The sequence below is a fragment of the Maniola jurtina genome, chromosome 6, assembly GCF_905333055.1.
Source record: "Maniola jurtina chromosome 6, ilManJurt1.1, whole genome shotgun sequence".
NCBI classification, from domain to species: Eukaryota; Metazoa; Arthropoda; class Insecta; order Lepidoptera; family Nymphalidae; genus Maniola; species Maniola jurtina.
Genome location: NC_060034.1, coordinates 46,357 through 73,807, shown reverse-complemented (window position 1 = coordinate 73,807; position 27,451 = coordinate 46,357). Strand labels below are relative to the sequence as shown.

Sequence of the window (27,451 nt, the reverse complement as noted above, 5' to 3'; positions counted from 1 at the left end):
ATACAAGTAAAGTCCTTTCATATGATACCCCACTTGGTATAGTTATCTCACTTTGAAAATTTAAACATACTTATTTAAAGTTTTTATGACGTATTAAAAAAACTACTTACTAGATTTCGTTCAAACCAATTTTCGGTGGAAGTTTGCATGGTAATGTACATCATATATTTTTTTAGAAATTACAGGGGGGGGGGGGGGGGGGGGGGGACACATTTTACCACTTTGGAAGTGTCTCTCGCGCAAACTATTCAGTTTAGAAAAAAATGATATTAGAAACCTCAATATCATTTCTGAAGACCTATTCATAGATACCCCACACGTATGGGTTTGATGAAAAAAATATTTTGAGTTTCAGTTCTAAGTATGGGGACCCCCAAAATTTATTGTTTTTTTTCTAATTTTGTGTGAAAGTCTTAACGCGGTTCACAGAATACATCTACTTACTAAGTTTCAACAGTATAGGTCTTATAGTTTCGGAAAAAAGTGGCTGTGACATACGGACGGACAGACAGACAGACATGATGAATCTATAAGGGTTCCGTTTTTTGCCATTTGGCTACGGAACCCTAAAAATCAGTACCACTGATTTAATTTCACGTTTCCGCTTGGAGCGCCTGGCTGCACATGTATAGATAATAGACGCTCGAATTGTATTAACGCGAGTGCGTTGCGACAGACGTCGTTCCTGTGGAACGCCGCGTCTCGAACGGAACATCGCGTTTGTTGCATTCTTAGAGTTCCGTATCTCCAAACAAAAACAGAAATCCTTATACTTCGTTGTCTGTCTATCAATCGTGTCTGTTGAGACCCGCCGGGAATCAGAGCCTATAGTACTGCCCATTGACCTAGAATCATGAAATTGGGACGTAGCAATGTCTTATAGCAAAAGTAAAGGGAAAATCGTAAAACCGTACTTACACCACAGAAAATTGAAATGTTATTCTTTGTACGATGATACGGAACCCTTCGTGTGCGAGCCCGACTCGCACTTGATCGGTTTAGGCAGCAGCTCGTTGCCCTCTTCCTGTAGCTATTGTTGTAAAAATGTACTTGAGAAGGCCCGATCGCGGGCCGTGTCGCTAGCAGTTAGCACTACGTGCTACCCGCGGCCAGGAGTCGCTCGTGCCCGTCTTCTGTTACACGAGCCCATACAACATGACGGACTGTAAACTCACTGGGCGTTAACTGTTTTGTGTGACCAACCAATCTACAAACGAACAAAATCAAAATGTTTTTTTTTTTCATTTGTTATCAAGTATGAGATTATACGTAACAGAGAGAGCCCTTCATTAACTTCTCTCCGTGGGTAGCCCGTAGAGCGCAGGCTAGGACGAGCCGGCGCGGCGCCACCCGGCCTAGTCTCGATCGGCAGATGTACTTGTATTTTTATATATTTAGATTATTTTTAAGTGATGACGTATTGAATCTCAAAGTGTACTTACAAAACTTTTCTTCCATTTTTGTATTAATATTCGAAACGAAATTTTATAATAGGTGTACTTATTGAAATGTTAACCCTGCGAATAAACAGGAGTAGGTAAGTGAAAAATTTAGCACCGAGATACGAAGTAATCCCAATTCAAAATTGGAAAAGATTTCGCATTCTAAATGCAGCTGCTTTAATAGTATCTATTTTGAATCATATTATTAAACTTTACATTATTTTTACAATTTTGTGTTTTATTTTGAAAATAAATTACCTACCCATGTCATACCCTGTTATACACAGGTCGCAGCGATCCGAAGCCTCGCTTCGCTCGCCGCCATACACTAAAGTAATACATGAACGCCACCCCCTTCGCTTCATTGTGGCTATCAAACTTGCGTCTTGCGCGGAGTTCGAGTTGATATCGTTTCAAGCAGAGTGAAGTCAAAAACAAGTACAATCTTTACCTCTTTTTTTTTTTAATTTATTTTACGGCCCTGGATACCAGTCTTTTAAGGCCTAACCTTTACCTTTGCTATCGTGAAATCAAAGATAACAAGTAAAAAATGCTAATTTCTTCGGACAAGGCTTCTATATGATAATAATGAAGGCTTTGCCCTGTACGAACTTACCTGTAAATGAAGTTCTATTTATAGTAGAACTTCACTTAGAGAGAGAAAAAAAACTTTTTTTTCTCTCGTCTGGCTTTAGGCTTTACAAAGATTAGCCAATGTCAAGTTTGTAGTTATTTACAAGTTAGGGAAACTCAAATGACCTTCTAACCAGTCATTGGGACAGCATGACATTTCACAAGATGGCGGCGTTAATTCGTGTTTTGGCCACGCGCCAAGAGAGCCTTGTCTTATCCACAGAGTACTTTTTACATACAGTATTATCATATTTTGACGTTATGTGAAGATGAGGTGAAGCATTTAGGTACTTTACTCTATGGTTTTCTTATAAGATTTCTAGATTCTTTTAAGTTTTAAGTAGGTAAGTAGGTATGTAGGTACTTAGTTAGGTAGTTATAGTGTCAAGTATTTTAAACGAGCTACAAATGTAGTGTTGTAGTGGTGTTGTATTACAATTGACCCACTCTTTGAAAGCTACGCCAGCGAAGACTCGCTTCGGCGCCCCTACCTCTGCATTTGCGAGCAAGAAGCGTTGCCTCCTCATTTTCATTTGATTTTCATTTCATTCATTCAGGAAAATCAAATGAAAATAAACAAAATCTGCGTCTTCTTATGCAAATCGTGGTCTGTGGTACCAATGACTTGGACAGACAGGGGAGCCAACATAACACCATAGGTACTATTCGATGAAACGCACTATAATACAAAAACGCTGGTGGAACGCGAAGCGAAAATTCGTATGTCTATGGGTGGAACAGCGATTGTCGCTAGACAATCTAGATTTTTGTAGACAGAGTACCTACCTTTTTTTTTTTTCTCTCTCGTCTGGCTTTACAAAGATTAGCCAATGTCAAGTTTGTAGTTATTTGTAACAAGTTAGTTAAACTATACAAGTATGGACCCCGTCTGTGCCGGTGCTCGCTGACATACGCACGGCACCCCGGCCCCTTTCCACTTTCCAGTCGGTTTTAACAAAAAAAAAAAAAACACTCCAAAAAAGCAGAGCACGCCCGCCAGCTAACACCAACACAGACCTTCATTTTTCTATTATAATCATAAAAATATTGAATAAAAATAATTCATTACATTTCCCCAAAATTACCCTCGAGTACCTACCTACCTAATGATATGATTCATTGATCTGTCAACATCATAGTTTTTTTTTTTTAATTATACTATAGACTAGCGCTTGGCTGCAATCAGACCTGCTCATAAAGATATTATGCTAGCAAGTGATGATGCAGCCTAAGATGGAGCGCGCTTGCCTAGAAGTTGCCTATTCACTCTTGACTTGAAGGTACCCATATTATAGGTGGAAGGGAAAACTGACGCCGGAAGGGCGTTCCATATCCTAGCGGTTCGAATTAAGAAAGATGAAGCAAATCGTTTCGTACGAGTTCGAGGAATTTCGACTACGTACGGATGCAGACCTTGACGATGCTTGGTAGTACGATGATAGAAAGGTGAAGGAGGAACCACGTCAAAGAGTTACTCGATTCCAAAGACCTTTGAAGTATAATAATGTGTTATACCTACTAATTATCATGGAAGTAGAATACGTAGGTGGGTACCTAGTTACATAGAATTATTATGTACTATGTGCTAGTTGGTAATAAGAATTACTACTTCCTAATTCCATACCGGTGTAGGTACACGCCGTAGCCGTAGCACGGTCGACAGTGATTCACTGGCGTTGTAATATACCTATTATTGCTGTAAGGACGTCCAAATATCAGCTGTAATGTTATTAAATTGTCAGTGACATCGCAATCGCCACTATTTTACTGATCGCTGCCGTCAAGCCAGCTAGTCGCTGTCGACCGAAGTCGCTACCGTGTGTACACAGCTTTACACAAAAAAGGTATTTCTGTCTATGCATGAGAATATCGCGCTTTTTCGCAAGTTAGGCGTTTCACGCTTGATGGCTCTCGTGTTCGGTTTGTACTCTGTGGATTACTAACTTTATGGTAACTTTCACTGTCACTTTTTTACATCTTCTAACATTGTGTGAGAATTTCCCGTATAAAATTTAACAAGTTTGTGCACAAGTGTGTAAAATTAAAGTTAAAGTCACAAAATTTGACAGTTGTGTGCGTTCAAAAGAGCTCGCTTGTCGCGTTGCGGTGCGTGTGCTTTCCACAATAGACTTTCATCGCCTCGTAAGTTTGTGCATTTTTGTATAATAAAGTGTATTTAGTGGTCGCGTCGACGGCCCGCGACCGTAGGCGCCGCCCGGCCCGAACACTCGCTCAGGGAGTATTCGATCGAGTCGTGTCGATGCGTCACCTTTGTGAGCCATTTTTCAAGTTCCTGTTATTCTAGAATGTGTATGAATCTGCATCGACCGTGCGAAGCGCTCGACTTTTGCATGCAACCTCCAAAATGACATGTGATGTACTGAGTAATTTATGGAAGATAGGACACGTTATAACCTCCCGTCACCGTCGGAGACGAGGCAGTGGGGCTCGGCGAGCGCCGCCCGTGCCCTTCGGCCCGTTTCATCGCGCAGCGCCCGCTCGGGGTGTTTCGTGACGTCTGGTGCGCAGCAAATAAGGTTCACTGTAGGAAATATTAGGTTCACTCAGTTAGAAAAAATTGCCTGCTATATATTCGTGTTGCATCACAAATGGTTGACATTGTGTAGCTTTCAGAACATGTTCTAAAAGTGAAATTACCCTAGTTGAGAGCGGGAAAGGCCAGCAGTGGCAGCATGTGGCCAACAGTTGTTAGGGTTGAGCCCTCAAGTTGAGCACCCACACTGCAGTGTCTCTCAGTGGCAGCATGTGGCCAACAGTTGTTAGGGTTGAGCCCTCAAGTTGAGCACCCACACTGCAGTGTCTCTCAGTGGCAGCATGTGGCCAACAGTTGTTAGGGTTGAGCCCTCAAGTTGAGCACCCACACTGCAGTGTCTCTCAGTGGCAGCATGTGGCCAACAGTTGTTAGGGTTGAGCCCTCAAGTTGAGCACCCACACTGCAGTGTCTCTCAGTGGCAGCATGTGGCCAACAGTTGTTAGGGTTGAGCCCTCAAGTTGAGCACCCACACTGCAGTGTCTCTCAGTGGCAGCATGTGGCCAACAGTTGTTAGGGTTGAGCCCTCAAGTTGAGCACCCACACTGCAGTGTCTCTCAGTGGCAGCATGTGGCCAACAGTTGTTAGGGTTGAGCCCTCAAGTTGAGCACCCACACTGCAGTGTCTCTCAGTGGCAGCATGTGGCCAACAGTTGTTAGGGTTGAGCCCTCAAGTTGAGCACCCACACTGCAGTGTCTCTCAGTGGCAGCATGTGGCCAACAGTTGTTAGGGTTGAGCCCTCAAGTTGAGCACCCACACTGCAGTGTCTCTCAGTGGCAGCATGTGGCCAACAGTTGTTAGGGTTGAGCCCTCAAGTTGAGCACCCACACTGCAGTGTCTCTCAGTGGCAGCATGTGGCCAACAGTTGTTAGGGTTGAGCCCTCAAGTTGAGCACCCACACTGCAGTGTCTCTCAGTGGCAGCATGTGGCCAACAGTTGTTAGGGTTGAGCCCTCAAGTTGAGCACCCACACTGCAGTGTCTCTCAGTGGCAGTACACACTGGAGTTCTCACCTCTTGTACATCTGCTGGAGGATGCTGTGCTCGGTGCAATTCTTAGTGTTTTCTACTTGAGTCTCCATTTGATTTCACCCATACGAAGCCGCAGGTCTTGTGATGAAGTCTGAATCATGAGTATAATCTTTAACTTCAGAATAAGTAGCTTAGTAGTATCTCTGTAGTGTTGCTCTATTGAAGTAGCATTGTAACTATTGACCCTTAAATTATATACCAAAAACTTGTTTACATACTTGTAGTCTGCATAATAAATAATAATATAAAGGGAAACTGTCAATATAACTTTAACTATCATTACAAGTTATCATTATATAAAATTGACACCATAAAACCTTTACTACTTACATGGCTAAACATTTCTATTTTTTATCTAAAAATACAAATTTAAAGTGTGAGGGGTTTTTTTTATTATTTACCTTCCAAAACAACTTTATATGACATGCCTATGCATTTTATTTTTAAAACTAGCTGATGCCCGTGGCTTCACCCGCGTGGATTTATGTTTCTAAAAATTCTGTGGGAACTTTTGATTGTCTGTGAAAGTCCCGTCCAGTCAGCCGTTCCGAAGGTTAGCGAGTCAGGCCCAAATTAATTATAAATAATTTTGGGGCATGAAATATTTCTTTTCCAAGCTAGAACATGGCAATAAACTGTAAAAGAAAACCCCAGAAAATGATTGTTTGGTCACAGCTTACAAAGTACAGAGTGTAATGTTTTAGTTTGTAATCATTGTATTCAGTTTTATTTGCTTAAAAACAGTATATAGCACATAATATACTGAAATTCCATATTTTAAACTAGTTTAGTTTTTGAGATGGCCCGCTGTCACAAGAATAGTCTCAAACTAACAACTTTGACCACCCTCATTCCCTCATTTTGTTCTTTTTTAAAATAAAAAGTATATTGGTACTCTACTCAATGAGCTGTAAACAATGATACCCCATGTACTAGGGTAAGAAAATAATTTTTCAGCTCCCGTATTTACGGGAGCCCCCCTGAACAATAGTTTCATTTCATTTCTATTTCAATATTTGGTTTTGGGTCAACACCAAATACCAAAATTTCAGATTTGTAACTCATTTATTCTACGAGCCAGAGGCCTGTGACACGCAGACAGACAGACGGCAGAGTGACATTAGTGGGGCTCCATTTTTATCCTTTGTAGGCTTTTGTAGGATAGGTTTGTACTCTCTCGCCGTTATAATATTAGTGTGATGTAGACGTAACATTGGGTTGTGATACTGAAGTGCACCTAGCTCCGGCTGTGGACATCTTCCGCTGATAATGATAGCTTTAAACAAAAATCAATTCTGTCACACTATTGTAGATTATTCATTTAAAGGAATGTTAGTTCATTTCATTGAAGCATCTTTAATTCCACTCTCTTAGCGCAGTCTGGAATGTGGATGTATTTGGTGGGTTCAGTAGCCGGCCCAGCACTGTGCACTTGGCCACTGCCAGCAGCTCCAGGGAGGCATGGCGGTACAAATGTGCCAATTTTCTGAATATTGTTCTATAATTGAAGGCTTGTATGGGCATACGAATTTTTAATTATACGACACGTTTTGACATTAATTAAAAATTAAAAAACAGGATACTATTTATCCTATTCACATGTTAGGGTTTTGGAATAAAGATGAGATTTTTGAAGATGTAAATCCACAAGGACAAAGTCGCAGACGAAAGCTAGTCATCTTTTTCCGGGTGGGCTTTTCCATGGCTAGTTATTTAGCTAGTGACTAGTCTATTAATGGAAAAGCATATCAATGTAAGATAGAGATAAGTGGTTTAGTAGTGAATACTGCATCGGAAGGTATCAGCGCGGTCAGTAGGTCGCGAGGCGGCGGGCGGCGAGGCGCGAGGCGCGAGGCGCGAGGCGCGAGGCGCGGATGTGGGTCAATGTGGCGCACGCCACGGCCGCGCAACTGGGTCGCCGCGCGCCCCGCGACCTGCCTATTGCGCTATGCGATTATATAGATCCGCGCCCCACCTGCCACGAGCCGCATCGTGCAGCGAGTGACGTTCGCAAAGAGTCTGTTATACTCTAACCCGGCCAAGTGCGAGGCAGACTCGCGCACCGAGGGTTCCGAACTCAAGTATTTTTCCGACATTTTGCACGATAAATCAAAAACTGTAATGCGTAAAATAAATAAAAAATCTGTTTTAGAATGTTCTTATAAAGCCCTTTTATATGATACCCCACTTGGCATACTTATCTATGAAAATTGAACATATTTTAGTTATTTTTTCGTGTTGTAAACATAAATTCACGGTTTTCGGATTTTTCCCTTTACTTTCGCTATAAGACCTACCTACCTGCCAAATTTCATGATTCTAAGCCAGCGGGAAGTACCCTGTAGGTTTTCTCAACAGATACGACGGACGGACAGACAGACAGACATCAAAGTGATCCTATAAACTTAACCCTAAAAAATGTCTATGAAATAAAATGTCGGGGTGTACACTGCACATGATTTCCGAAAGTTTCTTGAGACAATGAATTGAAGAATGAATGCCCATCCAAAGCGTTAAACAAGTAAATAGCGCCATCAACATATTTTATAATTAAATTATCTTAAAATTGCAAAAGATAATTCAAAACTGAATTCAAAACACTTTTTCTCACTGTGGGCAAAAAAGGCCTTTTCTCACTAAGTGAGCAAAGACGCGTTTGTTCACTGGTTTAAGGCAGTAACGATGCCCTTTTTGAGCGAGTGAGGTGAATATGAATTACGTAAATCGCCATCGTAGCATCCGGTAAATTGATTGTGGCGTTGAAATGCATCGCGCGCTTTACGTTCTACGAGTACGAGTAGTAACACAAACAGTTGATGTCGTCGAGCTGACTCCTGAACTGCAGTCAATGTGAACTCTGAAACTATTCCTAATGTAATAATATAGTATGAAGTTATAAACAAAATTATCGCGAGATGAGACAAATCACTAAGCGCAACGCACACCGGGAGAGTGGCGGGAGCGGGCGGCGAAGTCGCTGCGTTTATTGAGCTTTTTAGGGTTCAATGAATAAAAATGGAGCCATGTTAATGTTGTTAGTTTGATTTTGTATTCCTTCGGTACCTAAAGCAATATATTTTTCGGCTCCTTTCAATTTCCCGGTTGAGTGTAGCAGCACGTGCGTCCGGCTGTCGCGGCGCGGCGCGTCTCCGGCGGTGGAGCCTCGGACTGGCCGGTGGCGTAACGGCCCCAGTTGGATCCATTTGCTATATTTAACAAATACAATATCAAGAGCCTGACGATCGTTCAATGACAAAAAACCCCGGTCAAGTGCGAGTCGGAAGCGAGAGTTCGACAAAAAATAACCTTCTTTGTGATTGTGAACACGGTTTCCGGAGTTTTCCCTTCACTTGTGCTATAGGACAACGCCACCTGTCTCTCATCATTCTAGTGTAGGTGAACGGGAAGTAGTTACTCTGTAGATTTCGATTCCCTCGATGGGTCTGGACAGACAGGCAGACAACGAAGTGAAATAATTTGAATTATTGGATTGACGTATGTAATGTATATTATCAAGAATAAATGACTATGACTATGATCCTATAAGGGTTCCTTTTTTGGGTTCCGTACGTACTTCAAAAGGAAAAACGGAACCCTTATAGGATTACTTTGTAGTCTGTTTGTCCGTCTGTCTGTCTGTCCGTCCGTCCGTCCGTCAGTCCGTCCGTCCGTCGTGTCTGTCAAGAAAACCTATAGGGTACTTCCCGTTGACCTAGAAACATGAAATTTAGCAGGTAGGTTTCTTATAGCACAAGTAAAAGAATAAATCCTAAAACTGAATTTGTGGTTACATCATTTAAAAAATTAAAATGTGTTTCAATTTCATAAGTAAGATAACTATTCCAAGTGGGGAATCATATGAAAGGGCTTTACCTGTCTATTCTAAAACAAATTTTTATTTATTTTTATGTATAATAGTTTGAGTTATCGTGCAAAATGGCGGAAAAATTACCTGAGTACGGAACCCTCGGTGCGCGAGTCTGACTCGCACTTGGCCGGTTTATTTCTCTGGAGATACGGAACCCTAAAAATGATAGAATAATGTCGGTAGGCAGTGTGGCACTATCGACGGGTCTTGTGAGGCGGGCGGTGGGCGCGCGGCCGAGCGCAGCTCGACCTTGGCGAGCGAGGCGGTCGCCGACCTCCCGCCGCCGCCCGCCGCCCGCCGACCTCCCGCCGCCGCCCTCCGCCCGCCGCCCGCCGCCGCCCTCCGGCGGGTGAACGAAACCTATCCCAACAGTATACCTAATCTATATCCACTTTCTGCTAGCACGCACGTACCCGTGCAGCGGGTAACACCACGCCGGCAGGACAAGGAGGACCTTCCGACGCGTTCGAGGAGTACCTACCTACCCATAATATTTTTCTCAATGTTTAAATACAAAATGACTATATATCGTATAAAAGACATTTTCAATGTTGATAATTCGCAACTCCGAACAGTTGCAAATACGCGACCTCGTATGTGAAGTATGCGGGGTCGTCGGCCGCCGCACCTGGCGCCGCGCGGTCAGCGCCCCGCCCGCGCTGCGTCCTCCGCACCCTCCGACATCACCCCACACACCCGAGCCCGCTTGTGGGAGTTACCTAGGTTTTAGGTTTCTAAAAATCCCGTGGGAACTTTTGATTTTCCAGGACAAAAGTAGTCTATCCGTAATAGACGATCCCCGGGATGCAACGTGTTTCTGTACCACGTGAAAACATTTAAACGGATGATCCTTTGAAAATCCCGCAGGATGCAGGATTTAGGAATGCATTTCCTTCCAGCATCAGGGTGAGGAGTTGGGGCCTCGAGGTCAACGACTAAGTCTTTACCGACAGTTTCTAATGCCATCAATTTTGGCGGCCAGGTCCCCTGCAGCATCAGGATTGAGGAGTTGTCATCATATCATTGACTGATTGAATCATGACTACTTTTATCCCGGAAAATTAAAAGTTCCCTCGGGATTTTTATATAACTGAATCCGCGCAGACGACGTCGCGGGCATCGACTAGTTCACTCGTAACGGGTATATTCACTCTTAACATGACTTTTTGTAAAAATACAAAGGAAATTATTTAGCGTCTAATGCTTGTAATATACTGGCAGCGCGCGGTTTGATTTTTATTGAAAATATATTGGGTGTTACAATAAATTAACCTTCATAAAATATACAAACGGCGGGACAATGGACGCAACAAATATACGCCGCATCAACAGCGACTACTGCTAGTTGCTACTGCTGGTGCGACTGTAGGTACTGCGATACTCGTCTACTGTTTTGTATTTACCAACTACTTGCTGCAAATTATAAAAATATGGGGTATCATATCAAAGGGCTTTACCTGTAGGTACATTCTAAAGCAGTTTATTTTTTATTTTTACACATCATAGTTTTTGATTTATCATGCAAAATGTCGGAAAAAATACCCAAGTACGGAACCTTCGGTGCGTGAGTCTTGACTCGCACTTGGCCAGTTTTTTGATGATGTAATCACATTGATTTGGGCAGGTCGCTCGGCACCGGGCGCGGAGTAGCCGCTAGCGCGGATCCGGCCACAAGACGGAGAGCGCGCGGACGCCGGGGCCCGTGCCGCGCGCCGCGGGGCGGACGCCCGTCCCCCCGCGGCGGCGCTGGGTCCCGCCCTCGCTGCGCGGCGACGCGGCCGACGCGGACGCGGCGCACGACCTCATCCACCGCAAGGTGCGCGGCATCCTCAACAAGCTCACGCCCGAGAAGTTCCGCAAGCTCAGCGACGACCTGCTGGCGCTGCAGCTGGACTCCGACCGCGCGCTCAAGGGCGTCATCCTGCTCATCTTCGAGAAGGCGCTGGACGAGCCCAAGTACTCCTCCATGTACGCGCAGCTGTGCAAGCGCCTCAGCGAGGAGGCGCCTAACTTCGAGCCGCCCGGCCAGCCCTGCACCTTCAAGCTGCTGCTGCTCAACAAGTGCCGCGCCGAGTTCGAGAACCGCGCGCAGGCCTTCGCGGCCTTCGGCGAGCGCGCGCTGGCGCCCGAGGACGAGGAGCGCCGCCACCTGGCCAAGTGCAAGATGCTGGGCAACATCAAGTTCATCGGCGAGCTGGGCAAGCTGGAGATCCTGGCCGAGTCCATCCTGCACCGCTGCATCCAGGCGCTGCTGGCGCGCCGCGCTGCCGCCGAGCAGCAGGAGGACCTCGAGTGCCTGGCGCAGCTGGTGCGCACCGTGGGCCGCGTGCTGGACTCGGAGCGCGGCCGCGGCCTCATGGACCAGTACTTCCGGCGCATCGAGACGCTGAGCGCGGCGCGCGAGCTGGCGCCGCGCCTGCGCTTCATGCTGCGCGACGTGGTGGAGCTGCGCCGCTCCGGCTGGGTGCCGCGCGCCGCCGCCGCCGCCGAGGGGCCCGTGCCAATGCACCAGCTGCGCGGCGACGAGCCGCGGCGCGAGCGCGAGCCGCCCTTCCGCGGCGGCCGCTCGCGCCCGCTGGACGACGTGCTGGCCGGCCTGGCGCTGGCGCCTCAGGACCGCCTGCTGGGCAACGGCTTCCGCGAGCCGCGCCGTGCGCCCGGCTACTTCCCGCGCCACAAGCCCGCCGCCGCGCCGCGCCGGGCCGCGCGCGCGCCGCCCAGCAGCCTGCAGGATGTGCAGATGCGCCCGCCCTCCAACGCGCTGCTGTTCACAGCCACGCGGCTGTCGCGCCCCGCCGCGCCGCCGCTGGCGCCGCTGCCCGCCTTCGCCGCCAAGCCGCCGCCGCCCAAGGAGCCCGCCCTCGCCATCGCCATCAAGCCGCAGCCCGACAAGCGCGACAAGCCCAAGAAGGACAAGGTGAGTCTTTCTGCTCAAACCCCGGGAGATGTTACGACGGACGAACTGACCAACCTCTTTCTTCACTGAAGCACTATCTATCCTATCCTAGGATAGGACAGATAACACTGCATCGGGTCAGGATGATCCGATTTCGATTCTAGTCTACACTAAATTACACTAAATTATAATGATTTGCCCAAGAGAACCTAAGTATTTATGTTTATAATATAGTAACTTTGAAATTATATCGCAATATATTAACATATGAATATGTTCAAATCTTTCATCAGTTCATTCTGAACCACATTTGCAAAATGTAAAGTTTGGTTAGGTTAGATAAGAACATAAACATCCATGTGGCCGGCACTTAGGTTCTGTTGGGTAATATTGTCAGCTGTTTCACTAGCCACTAAATTATGCTCGGCATTTTACGATATCACTAGATTTGTTTTGTGAAAATGTCTCATTAAGTTGACGTGGGAATTGAAGAGTCAATATAAAGTTTTACCAGTTAGATGAGCTGTGTCGTGAGCTCCGCGATGCTATGTAACACAGGTCATCGTAACTGATATCCGGCGGCGACAAGGGCGAGAGACTCACGCGCCGCGTCTCACCTTGCAGGCCCTCAACAAGGAGGAGGCGTGCCGCCTGGCCATCGAGGCGGTGAACGCGCTGGCGGCGCGCGCGCCCGTCGCGCCCGACGCGCCCGACGCGCCCGAGCCCGATGACGCGGAGCCCGAGCCCGACGACGAGCCCGCGCTGCAGCGCCTGCGCGACCTGCAGCTGCCCGACAAGGTCTGCCTCTCACCTAACTATAACTTCACCGAGTCTCTCTTTAGTGCGCCTACCGAGCCTCCCTGAACAAGGAGCAGGCCATCGAGGCGGTGAACGCGCTGGCGGCGCGCGCGCCCGTCGCGCCCGACGCGCCCGAGCCCGATGACGCGGAGCCCGAGCCCGACGACGAGCCCGCGCTGCAGCGCCTGCGCGACCTGCAGCTGCCCGACAAGGTCTGCCTCTCACCTAACTATAACTTCACCGAGTCTCTCTTTAGTGCGCCTACCGAGCCTTCCTGAACAAGGAGCAGGCCATCGAGGCGGTGAACGCGCTGGCGGCGCGCGCGCCCGTCGCGCCCGACGCGCCCGACGCGCCCGAGCCCGATGACGCGGAGCCCGAGCCCGACGACGAGCCCGCGCTGCAGCGCCTGCGCGACCTGCAGCTGCCCGACAAGGTCTGCCTCTCACCTAACTATAACTTCACCGAGTCTCTCTTTAGTGCGCCTACCGAGCCTCCCTGAACAAGGAGCAGGCCATCGAGGCGGTGAACGCGCTGGCGGCGCGCGCGCCCGTCGCGCCCGACGCGCCCGACGCGCCCGAGTCCGATGACGCGGAGCCCGAGCCCGACGACGAGCCCGCGCTGCAGCGCCTGCGCGACCTGCAGCTGCCCGACAAGGTCTGCCTCTCACCTAACTATAACTTCACCGAGTCTCTCTTTAGTGCGCCTACCGAGCCTCCCTGAACAAGGAGCAGGCCATCGAGGCGGTGAACGCGCTGGCGGCGCGCGCGCCCGTCGCGCCCGACGCGCCCGAGCCCGATGACGCGGAGCCCGAGCCCGACGACGAGCCCGCGCTGCAGCGCCTGCGCGACCTGCAGCTGCCCGACAAGGTCTGCCTCTCACCTAACTATAACTTCACCGAGTCTCTCTTTAGTGCGCCTACCGAGCCTCCCTGAACAAGGAGCAGGCCATCGAGGCGGTGAACGCGCTGGCGGCGCGCGCGCCCGTCGCGCCCGACGCGCCCGACGCGCCCGAGTCCGATGACGCGGAGCCCGAGCCCGACGACGAGCCCGCGCTGCAGCGCCTGCGCGACCTGCAGCTGCCCGACAAGGTCTGCCTCTCACCTAACTATAACTTCACCGAGTCTCTCTTTAGTGCGCCTACCGAGCCTCCCTGAACAAGGAGCAGGCCATCGAGGCGGTGAACGCGCTGGCGGCGCGCGCGCCCGTCGCGCCCGACGCGCCCGAGCCCGATGACGCGGAGCCCGAGCCCGACGACGAGCCCGCGCTGCAGCGCCTGCGCGACCTGCAGCTGCCCGACAAGGTCTGCCTCTCACCTAACTATAACTTCACCGAGTCTCTCTTTAGTGCGCCTACCGAGCCTCCCTGAACAAGGAGCAGGCCATCGAGGCGGTGAACGCGCTGGCGGCGCGCGCGCCCGTCGCGCCCGACGCGCCCGAGCCCGATGACGCGGAGCCCGAGCCCGACGACGAGCCCGCGCTGCAGCGCCTGCGCGACCTGCAGCTGCCCGACAAGGTCTGCCTCTCACCTAACTATAACTTCACCGAGTCTCTCTTTAGTGCGCCTACCGAGCCTTCCTGAACAAGGAGCAGGCCATCGAGGCGGTGAACGCGCTGGCGGCGCGCGCGCCCGTCGCGCCCGACGCGCCCGAGCCCGATGACGCGGAGCCCGAGCCCGACGACGAGCCCGCGCTGCAGCGCCTGCGCGACCTGCAGCTGCCCGACAAGGTCTGCCTCTCACCTAACTATAACTTCACCGAGTCTCTCTTTAGTGCGCCTACCGAGCCTCCCTGAACAAGGAGCAGGCCATCGAGGCGGTAACGCGCTGGCGGCGCCTAGATCCTTGAGGGATGGGACCTCAAATGGAGCTTTATATCCACAAACAACAACTTTTGATGTCATCCCGATAAATAGGACCTAAACCAAAACAGTAAATTGCTTGAACGGCAGCAGTGTGTAGCTTATTTATCGCAATGCAATGAGAGCCGAAACTATCGAAGGCTTTACTTGCGTCCATACAAACTGCGTCCACTTGATCCCCTTATGTTTCGTCATTATTGTATACTTATAGTTGTAGTCAGTTTAATTGGAAACTATGTTGAGGACTTCAAATGAACTAAACAGACACATCGGAGATTCCAAAACCATACCAAAAATTGATAGTAGGGGTATAGGCCTATAATTGCTTGATTGAGAATTTTTTCCAGAACATTCCAGTCATCACTTCTAGTTGCCTTAGCTCTTCACCAACAGAAGCCTATGATCCTCTCAGGGCCAATGTCACTGAATGCGGTGTGTTGTTTAGGTTTGAATACGTTACTCCATATGACATTGTTAAAGTGTTCAAATCTTTACAAAGCAAAAAAACCGGAGATCTGTGGCGATATCAGTAAAAATAATTAACAATATTATTGATATCATTGCGCCATATCTAGCCTTAATTTTTAATGAGTCTGTGGATACAGGCGCTTTTCCAGATCTCATGAAATGTGTCTTTTTGGAGTGTTTTTTGTTAGAAGTGGCCGGTATTTGTGTTCTGCTGGTGTTTATTGGTGGGTGGCACTGACTGGGAAGCGCTCTAAAGGGGCGCCGCGCGTATGTCGGCGGGCGCCGGCACAGACGGAGTCCATACTTATACATATAATCCCTAACTTGTAAATAACTATACAAACTTGACATTGGCTAATTAGTGTAAAGCCAGACGAGAGAGAAAAAAAAAACTTTTTTTTGTCAGCCCTAGCACAGACTACGATCAGTGTAAAGCCAGACGAGAGAGAAAAAAAATTTTTTTTTTTTGTCAGCCCTAGCACAGACTACGATCAGTGTAAAGCCAGACGAGAGAGAAAAAAAAACTTTTTTTTTGTCAGCCCTAGCACAGACTACGATCAGTGTAAAGCCAGACGAGAGAGAAAAAAAAACTTTTTTTTTGTCAGCCCTAGCACAGACTACGATCAGTGTAAAGCCAGACGAGAGAGAAAAAAAAACTTTTTTTTGTCAGCCCTAGCACAGACTACGATCAGTGTAAAGCCAGACGAGAGAGAAAAAAAAAACTTTTTTTTTGTCAGCCCTAGCACAGACTACGATCAGTGTAAAGCCAGACGAGAGAGAAAAAAAAACTTTTTTTTTGTCAGCCCTAGCACAGACTACGATCAGTGTAAAGCCAGACGAGAGAGAAAAAAAAACTTTTTTTTTGTCAGCCCTAGCACAGACTACGATCAGTGTAAAGCCAGACGAGAGAGAAAAAAAAAACTTTTTTTTTGTCAGCCCTAGCACAGACTACGATCAGTGTAAAGCCAGACGAGAGAGAAAAAAAAAACTTTTTTTTTGTCAGCCCTAGCACAGACTACGATCAGTGTAAAGCCAGACGAGAGAGAAAAAAAAAACTTTTTTTTTGTCAGCCCTAGCACAGACTACGATCAGTGTAAAGCCAGACGAGAGAGAAAAAAAAAACTTTTTTTTTGTCAGCCCTAGCACAGACTACGGTCTATTTGGGCTGCAAAATTTCAAACACCAGTCTCAGTTTTTGTCTAGTGCTTTGGTCTACAACAATTAGTGTAAAATGCTCTTTTTTTACCCCCGACCCAAAAAGAGGGGTGTTATAAGTTTGACGTGTATCTGTCTGTGACATCGTAGCTCCTAAACTAATGAACCGATTTTAATTTAGTTTTTTTTTGTTTGAAAGGTGGCTTGATCGAGAGTGTTCTTAGTAGTGTTGTTATGGATATCCATATCCGTAACCGAAACTATCGTATATCCGAAATAAAAAAATATCCGTAACCGTAACTGAATCCGTAATAAAAGTTTTGGATAGTTTCGGATAGGGCGGAGTCTAACTAAATACTACACTCGTACGAATTAACTGTGCACTCCGCTGGAATGCGACACCTTCATCAGTTCACATTTTACAGTTCCTTAAAAAATTAATATCCGTAACCGAAACTATCGGATAATCCGAAATAATTTAATATCCATAACCGTAACCGAAACCGATATTATTTTTTACCAATATCCATATCCATATCCGGATCCGAAATTATATATCCATAACATCCCTAGTTCTTAGCTATAATTCAAGAAAATCGGTTCAGCCGTTTGAAAGTTATCAGCTCTTTTCTAGTTACTTTAACCTGTTGTTACTTTTTACCTGTATTCAGCAAATAAAGAATATGATTATGATTATGATGATTAACCTTCACTTGTCGGGGGTGTTATAAACTTTTAATTTACACTTGTTAATTAAATTTTTTTTTATTTTTATTTATTAATAATAGACTTAATTTAAAGAGAAACATTTTTCACCATTTTTAATGAAATAAATAAATAAATAAAAAATTCAGAATATCAAGCACTGGTCGCTTTTTGGAATCAGTACAACATTCGGAAATTTCCATTCGTCTGGAAATATCCCAGTGGCCGAAGAATGTTAAGAATATGGCACAATAGATAATGTAGCGCAGTTTAATAATGATAGCCGGTAACCAGTCCGTGCAAGCTCCTTTGTTTTATCTCGTTTTTTAAGGCCCCTTGTATTGAATTACGGAAAACAATTAGGCTACGGCGACGTTATCTTATCCCGCGCACTGCGCAGGTGCTGCGGCGCGTCGTGGCCGCCGTGCTGGAGCACGCGCTGGCGGCCGAGCTGCCCGCCGGCGCGGGCGGCGACGACGACGCGGCCGTGCACGCGCTGTGCGCCGCCGCCGCGCGCGTCCTGCGCGGCGTCACGCGCGCCGCGCCCGCCGAGCTGCGCGCGCTGCTGGCGCGCCACCCGCACGCGCGCCTGCCCGCGCTGCTGGCGCACGCCGCGCTGCGCGGCCTGCTGTCGCTGGGCGAGCTGGGCGCGTGGTGCGAGGGCGGCGCGCACGGCGCGCTGCTGCTGGACGCGCTGGTGGCGCTGAGTCGCGCGGCGGGCGGCGAGCGCGCGGCCGCGCTGGTTGCGCGCGCCAAGCTGGACGTGTGCGCGCACGTGGCGGAGCGCGAGGCGGGCGCGGCGGCGGCGCTGGAGGCGCTGGAGGCGCGCGGGCTGGGCGCGCTGGCGCCGCAGCTGCGCGTGCGCGCGGCACTGGCGCGGCAGCTGGCCGCGGACCCCGCGCCCGCCGCGCTGTACCGCTGGATCCGCGCCAACGTGGACGCGGCCGTGCGCGCCGACGCGGGCTTCGTGAGCGGCGCCGTGCTGCTGCTGGCGCAGCGCGCGACGGCGGCGGCGGGCGCGGGCGGCGCGGCGCCGGAGCGCGCGGCGCTGGAGCGCGAGCGCGCGCTGGCGGAGGAGTACGCGCCGCTGCTGCGCGCGCTGCTGGAGGGGCGCGCGGAGCTGCAGCTGGCGGCGGTGTACGCGCTGCAGCTGCACGCGCACGCGCTGCGCTACCCCAAGGGGCTGCTGCTGCGCTGGTTCATGTACCTCTACAACCTGGAGGTGTGCGAGGAGGACGCCTTCCTGCGCTGGCGCGAGGACGTCACCGACGCCTACCCGGGCAAGGGCGAGGCGCTGTTCCAGGTGAGTGACGGAGTCGCGGGTATCATGTCGTCATAATATAATTCTAAGTCGCAATGTTATGGCGGAAAATTTTCCCTTCGTAAATTTGGATGCATTATATTCTAAGCCATACCCGACGACGGTAAGAGTTCTCTTGAGATAATATATCTTTGTTGTACCTATTGAACTCCCCTTGCAACTCTCGTCCTGTACATCTTTGTTGTACCTATTGAACTCCCCTTGCAACTCACGCCCTGTACATCTTTGTTGTACCTATTGAACTCCCCTTGCAACTCTCGCCCTGTACATCTTTGTTGTACCTATTGAACTCCCCTTGCAACTCTCGCCCTGTACATCTTTGTTGTACCTATTGAACTCCCCTTGCAACTCTCGCCCTGTACATCTTTGTTGTACCTATTGAACTCCCCTTGCAACTCTCGCCCTGTACATCTTTGTTGTACCTATTGAACTCCCCTTGCAACTCTCGCCCTGTACATCTTTGTTGTACCTATTGAACTCCCCTTGCAACTCTCGCCCTGTACATCTTTGTTGTACCTATTGAACTCCCCTTGCAACTCTCGCCCTGTACATCTTTGTTGTACCTATTGAACTCCCCTTGCAACTCTCGCCCTGTACATCTTTGTTGTACCTATTGTACTCCCCTTGCAACTCTCGAACCCACAGCTGATCTGCAGACTGAGAGAACGAACTTTCGACTCTTAGGTTTTTTTATAGTAATTAATATCAAAATGTGTAACTGATAAGGATAGTGATAATCACAGTAACTGTATATCACTTGTAAGCCAACTAGTCAACAATGTGTCGTGTGCGGCAGGTCAACACGTGGCTGACGTGGCTGCAGCAGCAGGAGTCGGAGGACGAGGAGGCGGAGGACTAGCCGTCGCCGCTGCCGCCGCCGCCGCCGCCGGTCGACGCCGCACCGCTTTTATTTGCGCTCATCTCATATAAATATAATTAAGCGAAATAGTTTAAATAGCTCCCCTCGTTACCCTTTAGCGCCCGAAGCGCGCGCGGCGCCGGCTCCGCGAGGTCCCGCTCGCCCCGCGCGAGGCCCTCCGCCCCGTGCGCGAGGCCCCGCTCGCCCCGCGCGAGGCCCTCGGCCCCGTGCGCGAGGCCCCGCTCGCCCCGCGCGCGCCTCCGCTGCTAAATAGGTCAATTTTAGGTTAAACTAAACTACGTAAACGAATGTTAGTATCTCGAGATAATTTTTTGTAGACCTTTTACTCGATTTTGATACTTTTACAAATGTATACAATGTATAGTGGTCGTCGCTCGTACGGTTGCACGTGTCGCCCCCCCCCCCCCCCCCCCCCCCCCCCCACCCGGCCCCGCTCCGCCCGCCGCCTGCACGGAGCGTTCTAGTTAAAATTGTAAAATATGATATCTATCAAGAAGTTAAATCAATTTTATTATTATGATTGTGATCGTTTATTTACAATAAATACTAAATGGATGTAGTGGATAAACTAAGAATGCTTAAATTTCACTGTATTATCAGATTTTAGGGTTTTATAACGAAATAAACAGAAAACTACAAAAAAAGTTTCCTCAGACGAGAAATGCGTGTTGATGAGTGATTTGTAATAAAAAGTTGTGAAGTGATGCAAACTTATAAATATATTGTAACATTGGTCAATATGTATTCACGATGAGAATAAACTTCAGTGTAATTTATTACATAATATGCTGTTTCATTCATAACCCTGTACTGCTGCCCGTTCCAGCAAACATGCTTCTTTGGGGGTGAGGTGCAAAATTATTTGTTAACGTGATCATAAATAATACAGGACTATTTTAATTTCAAGTGACGCACTAACATGTCATAAATAGTTTAATATATTATACAATCCAATAGAAATATTGTCTACTGCACAAATACTGTTTCTACTTTAATTTAATATCATTAATAAACCTTATAGTTAATCTTTGCTAATTTTGTAATGCACCTACAAATAGCAAACATTTACTAATAGTTAAAAGATGTTGAGGAAAAGTATTATTTTATGTAGGACAGCAATTTTTTTAAAGAATATAGTTCGTAAAAAATGTGAGCTCACAACCAAATGGCGAGTGAGTTCTCAGTTAGTACGCATTATGCCTATCCTACCCGGAGCCGCCACTACCAAAGACCCACACCTGCAGCCCATCCTTAACATTGATGTACAGAGAGACGGCAGGTTTATTATATTCATAGAAGACTACTTATTAGTGCTATCAGGAATATTTTTTTTGTTTGATTACTAGCCAGTTTTAGTATTCTCTTATTTTGTAAATATGCTTACATACCCATAATTTCATTTTTTGATTTAATTTCATCAGTTTCCTTAAATTGTCATCACTATGGAGTTCCCACTAGTTCAACAACTCTTAAAAGAGTTTAGACACAGTTGAAACTAGTGGGAAAAAGTTCTCGCTAGTTCAATGGTTGAAATAATCAGTTGAACTAATGGGAATGAGCGATATATGTAACTTCCTACAAAATCTGCAGTAGCCAGTAGCTAAGTCATTGCAAACTTCAATGTTTTGATAAAAGAGATATGAGACCACATGTTGTGTCCTTATTAAAATGCTATTGACAACTAATCCAGATTTGCATAATTGCCTTTAGCCTTAAAATCTTTGATTGAATAAGGTAGAATAGGTAAGTATGTAAAAAAAAAAACAATAAATATAACTCTTCAAATAATTTATTTTAATTTTAATCTATTACATAGTCTTCGTCTGTGTTAGTGTTAGCTGGCGGGCGTGCTCTGCCATTTTGGAGTATTTTTTTTTTGTTAAAACTGACTGGAAAGCGCTCTAAAGGGGTGCCGTGCGTGTGTCAGCGAGCGCCGGCAAAGACGGAGTCCATATTTGTATAGTTTAACTAACTTGTTACAAAACAACCTTGACATTGGCTAATCTTTGCAAAGCCAGACGAGAGAAAAAAAATCTATTACATAACATTTCATTTTAGTTTAATTAGGTAGGTACTACAGTTGTTTTTTTTTGTACAGAATGTGTTCTTCATGAGAACTTAAAATCCACTGTGCTCCATAACCAATGGTGCTGAAATCAAACATTTTTAATTATTTTTTGCATAGGTACCCTTGTATGGTGTATTGTTGATCTGCAAATTGTATTTTTTTTACTAACTTAATAATTTCATTATATTACACGCTTTCTTGCTGTCTGTTTGATACAAATTTTGATTGTTGCCGCCAATGTGAGGGCCAATAAAAAGAGGCTGCTCAACAACAAGATGGTCCGACCAACTGAAGCAGGTCAATTTCTGCCAGTTCTACACTACCATCAGTAATTAAAATGTGTTCAAAAAGAAATGAAATCACACCAAAAACACTTCATGTAAATTTGGTTGCCAAGACTCAAGTTCATAATGCTTCCACTGTTAAAAGGTTACGAGGTCTTTAGTAGAGTCAAGTCCCTAGCTGAGCTTTGATTTGTGCTACCCAAGGGACCTATCCAAGTTCAAAGTATATAGCTCTTAAGTACTCTTGACTGTGCCACGTTTATAACAATAAAAAACAAGCCACTCTACAAACCCTACAGCTTGGTAAAAAAGCATAGCTTGGCCGTTATTATAAATGTACAGTCAATAGCACTTATGAAAAAATATATACTTTGTTGGACTTGGGATAGCTCCCATGGGCAGCACATTCGAAGCTCAGCTTGGGGCTTGGCCCTACTAGAGATCTAGCTTTTTAACAGTGAAGACTTGTGAGTCTTGGCAAACTTTTTGGGGGATGTAGATTACCTACCTGTACAGTACAAATAATTACTATGTTACTAACCTATTCGAATGGCCGCACACAACACACAGAATGTTACAATACTATTGATAGTATTTTCTCTTGCTTGTCGTTTTTCCTCCAAGGGATCAACTCTTTCTCCAAATGGTAAACGAAACATGATGCGTCTAATATGAATATATGTATTTAGCTAATAAACTTCTATGAATTTCAATTTTATAGTCGATTTTGTAATCCCAGATTCCCAGAGACAACAAGAAATGTCAAAGTCAAACTTAAAAATATTGATAGGATAGGTGGACTTCGTCTGTGTTGGTGTTAGCTGGCGGGCGTGCTCTGCCTTTTTGCAGTGTTTTTTTTTGTTAAAACTAACTGAAAAGCGCTCTAAGGGGGTGCCGTGCGTATGTCGGCGAGTGCCGGTACAGACGGGGTCCATACTTGTATAGTTTAACTAACTTGTTACAAATAACTACAAACTTGACATTGGCTAATCTTTGTAAAGCCAGACGAAAGAGAAAAAAAAATAGGATAGGTACAACCACAGACCATATAGTGCGTTTCATCGAATAGTACCTATGGCGCTATGTTGGCTCCCCTGTCTGTCCAAGTCATTGGCACCATAGAAGACGCAGATTTTGTTTATTTTTCCATTTGATTTCCCTGAATGAATGATTTATACTATAGTCTGACAAGGCTCTTTTGGCGCGTGACCAAAATCTAAAAAATAGAATAAATAACTACAAACTTGACATTGGCTCATCTTTATAAAGCCAGACGAGAGAGAAAAAAAAAAGTTCTTAAGATTCATACAACCATGGAACCATCACGGAACAACGTCGTTCATTGTTCCGACTCGGAACTTCCGAGCCTTATGTCACCGTAAATAAATACGATAGATTATAATCAGGGGACCTATCGGCTAAAAATATATGTCGTCGAGTCAATATTAAAAAGAGGTTTTAATGTTATAGATTCCGTGAAAAGTAACGTTACGTGAAGAATTCAGCCATATTTGTTTAGCTGTCACTGTCAGAGTTGGATTTGGATCGGCACGCGTTGGTGTTCAGGGGGCCTATCGGCTACGGGCTAAGAATATATCAATCATTAAAGGACAGCATCAATGTCAAAACATGGTTTTTGGCCAATCCCATTGGCTAAATACCATGTTTTGACATTGATGCTGTCCTTTAATGATTGATACATTATGGATACATTTTTAGCCGATCGCCCTGCAGAATTCACTCTCGCATTTTTTACTACCAGAATATTAGCGTAGCGATTGGCGATTCATTCTTGTTCTGGCTTCGGTCCGAGTAGGTTCTCAGTAGATACGGTGTGTGAGTGTCGTACTGTAGGTTTTAGAGTAGTGGTTACCTAAAGTGGTGCTGGTGGTTGAACGAGTTGTTATTGTGGTGATTAGGTTAGATGGTTGGTTTGGGACCGGTGTAGGGGTGGAGGAGCCGGTCTAGGTAGGTTAGATTAGGTTTACCTAGTTACGCTGATAGTTTTCACGTGCAGTATCTGATATCATGGTTGTAGTTGAGGGTAGTTGAATATCATTTGATAGTCCAAGAATATCGTTAGTGCGCCCCCGAAGGCTCGGTTAATCTAAAGGTTGCTATCCTGACGTATCCGCTTAGTTATTATCCAGGCTTACTAGTGGTTAGATCATGCTTCAATCTTAATAATCATTAGAGAAGTGACTACATCAGAAGTACGATGGCAGTTTATTTGTTTCTATTATCTTAGGGATTATCCTGTTTTGCCTATATATATCAATCATTAAAGGACAGCATCAATGTCAAAACATGGTTTTTGGCCAATCCCATTCACTAAATACCATGTTTTGACATTGATGCTGTCCTTTAATGATTGATACATTTTTAGCCGATAGGGTCACAGTATATAACAGTATCAATCTCGTGAGATTGTAAACCGTCGATTTCACGGCGACATCAATGGAGATTCGTAGAAAAAAGTTCACAAATCCTATTAGGAGCTCCTACGGCTGATTTTACAGTGACGTTTACCGCCCGCGCGGGTGCTAAGCGCGGTGGCCGAATAGCCGTCAGCGCGACTATGTAACAATCCAAGAGACGCAAAGCTCGTGGCCCGCTGTAAAACCACACTAAGAATCAATGGGGATTTGTGGAAGTTCACACATCTTCATTGATGGCATGATGGCGGATTGGCAGTGGGGATTAGTGGATAATCCCATTGTTCCTGATATTTTCAAACGTAGTCAATCGTATAGAAAGGTGCCTTTATATTAGTGTTGTTATGGATATCCATATCCGTAACCGAAACTATCGGATATCCGAAATAAATAATATCCGTAACCGTAACTGAATCCGTAATAAAAGTTTTGGATATTTTCGGATAGGGCGGAGTCTAACTAAATACTACACTCGTACTAATTAACTGTGCACTCCGCTGGAATGCGACACCTTCATCAGTTCACATTTTACAGTTCCTTAAAAAATTTATATCCGTAACTGAAACTATCGGATAATCCGAAATAATTTAATATCCATAACCGTAACCGAAACCGATATTATTTTTTACCAATATCCATATCCATATCCGGATCCGAAATTATATATCCATAACATCCCTACTTTATATATTTTATAAATAGAGTGAGTGTTAATTTTTACTCTTTGGCTTCATGCAATTCTGTCTAAAATGGAATATGGATTTCTTTTATTGCTTCAAATAAAATGTTTTTTATATAAGTATTATTTATTTTTACAAAAGCTACGCAGGAGCCGCGTATAGTGGTTTCCCGGAGCGTCGGCGGCGCCCGCCAGCGCCGCGCGTCGGCGGTGCCGGCCAGCGCCGCGGCGCGCGGTGCAGGGAACTGTGGGAGAACGCGAGTCATGACATGGATAGGTACAAAAGCTACGCAGGAGCCGCGTATAGTAGTTTCCCGGAGCGTCGGCGGCGCCCGCCAGCGCCGCGCGTCGGCGGTGCCGGCCAGCGCCGCGGCGCGCGGTGCAGGGAACTGTGGGAGAACGCGAGTCATGACATGGATAGGTACAAAAGCTACGCAGGAGCCGCGTATAGTAGTTTCCCGGAGCGTCGGCGGCGCCCGCCAGCGCCGCGCGTCGGCGGTGCCGGCCAGCGCCGCGGCGCGCGGTGCAGGGAACTGTGGGAGAACGCGAGTCATGACATGGATAGGTACAAAAGCTACGCAGGAGCCGCGTATAGTGGTTTCCCGGAGCGTCGGCGGCGCCCGCCAGCGCCGCGCGTCGGCGGTGCCGGCCAGCGCCGCGGCGCGCGGTGCAGGGAACTGTGGGAGAACGCGAGTCATGACATGGATAGGTACAAAAGCTACGCAGGAGCCGCGTATAGTGGTTTCCCGGAGCGTCGGCGGCGCCCGCCAGCGCCGCGCGTCGGCGGTGCCGGCCAGCGCCGCGGCGCGCGGTGCAGGGAACTGTGGGAGAACGCGAGTCATGACATGGATAGGTACAAAAGCTACGCAGGAGCCGCGTATAGTGGTTTCCCGGAGCGTCGGCGGCGCCCGCCAGCGCCGCGCGTCGGCGGTGCCGGCCAGCGCCGCGGCGCGCGGTGCAGGGAACTGTGGGAGAACGCGAGTCATGACATGGATAGGTACAAAAGCTACGCAGGAGCCGCGTATAGTGGTTTCCCGGAGCGTCGGCGGCGCCCGCCAGCGCCGCGCGTCGGCGGTGCCGGCCAGCGCCGCGGCGCGCGGTGCAGGGAACTGTGGGAGAACGCGAGTCATGACATGGATAGGTACAAAAGCTACGCAGGAGCCGCGTATAGTGGTTTCCCGGAGCGTCGGCGGCGCCCGCCAGCGCCGCGCGTCGGCGGTGCCGGCCAGCGCCGCGGCGCGCGGTGCAGGGAACTGTGGGAGAACGCGAGTCATGACATGGATAGGTACAAAAGCTACGCAGGAGCCGCGTATAGTGGTTTCCCGGAGCGTCGGCGGCGCCCGCCAGCGCCGCGCGTCGGCGGTGCCGGCCAGCGCCGCGGCGCGCGGTGCAGGGAACTGTGGGAGAACGCGAGTCATGACATGGATAGGTACAAAAGGAAAATGAAACTAGTCATAAAGCTTTCAGTTTATTATTTAAACAAATATCACTTTTATTTACAACCAAAGCAATCACAAATTTATAAACTAATCATAATCACCTAGAACTACTTAACAGATGGGAATATTTACAAGAGAGTCAACAAGGCGGGCGGTGTGCAGTGAGGTGCGGGTGCGCGTGCGGTCACGCGTCGCCGAGGCGCAGCGCCGCCTCCAGGTCGCGCAGCACGTCCGTCTCCTTGGCGTCCAGCAGCGCGAAGCGGCGGTCGAGCGCCGTGAGGTGCGCGAAGGTGAGGTGCGGGTGCGCGTGCGACACCGCGCGGCTGGAGCGCGGTCACGCGTCGCCGAGGCGCAGCGCCGCCTCCAGGTCGCGCAGCACGTCCGTCTCCTTGGCGTCCAGCAGCGCGAAGCGGCGGTCGAGCGCCGTGAGGTGCGCGAAGGTGAGGTGCGGGTGCGCGTGCGACACCGCGCGGCTGGAGCGCGGTCACGCGTCGCCGAGGCGCAGCGCCGCCTCCAGGTCGCGCAGCACGTCCGTCTCCTTGGCGTCCAGCAGCGCGAAGCGGCGGTCGAGCGCCGTGAGGTGCGCGAAGGTGAGGTGCGGGTGCGCGTGCGACACCGCGCGGCTGGAGCGCGGTCACGCGTCGCCGAGGCGCAGCGCCGCCTCCAGGTCGCGCAGCACGTCCGTCTCCTTGGCGTCCAGCAGCGCGAAGCGGCGGTCGAGCGCCGTGAGGTGCGCGAAGGTGAGGTGCGGGTGCGCGTGCGACACCGCGCGGCTGGAGCGCGGTCACGCGTCGCCGAGGCGCAGCGCCGCCTCCAGGTCGCGCAGCACGTCCGTCTCCTTGGCGTCCAGCAGCGCGAAGCGGCGGTCGAGCGCCGTGAGGTGCGCGAAGGTGAGGTGCGGGTGCGCGTGCGACACCGCGCGGCTGGAGCGCGGTCACGCGTCG

General features: G+C 48.2%; 1 protein-coding gene across 1 annotated transcript; it reads left to right on the top strand.

Moving 5' to 3' along the window:
* Positions 1–11,181: 11,181 nt before the first annotated feature.
* Positions 11,182–20,386, top strand: LOC123866033 (eukaryotic translation initiation factor 4 gamma 2). The gene is made up of 4 exons (XM_045907339.1): positions 11,182–12,441; positions 13,045–13,218; positions 17,802–18,704; positions 19,519–20,386. The coding sequence occupies exons 1-4, from the start codon at positions 11,491–11,493 to the stop codon at positions 19,579–19,581; spliced, it is 2,091 nt and encodes a 696-aa protein (XP_045763295.1). The 5' UTR covers positions 11,182–11,490; the 3' UTR covers positions 19,582–20,386.
* The last annotated feature ends 7,065 nt before the right edge of the window (positions 20,387–27,451 follow it).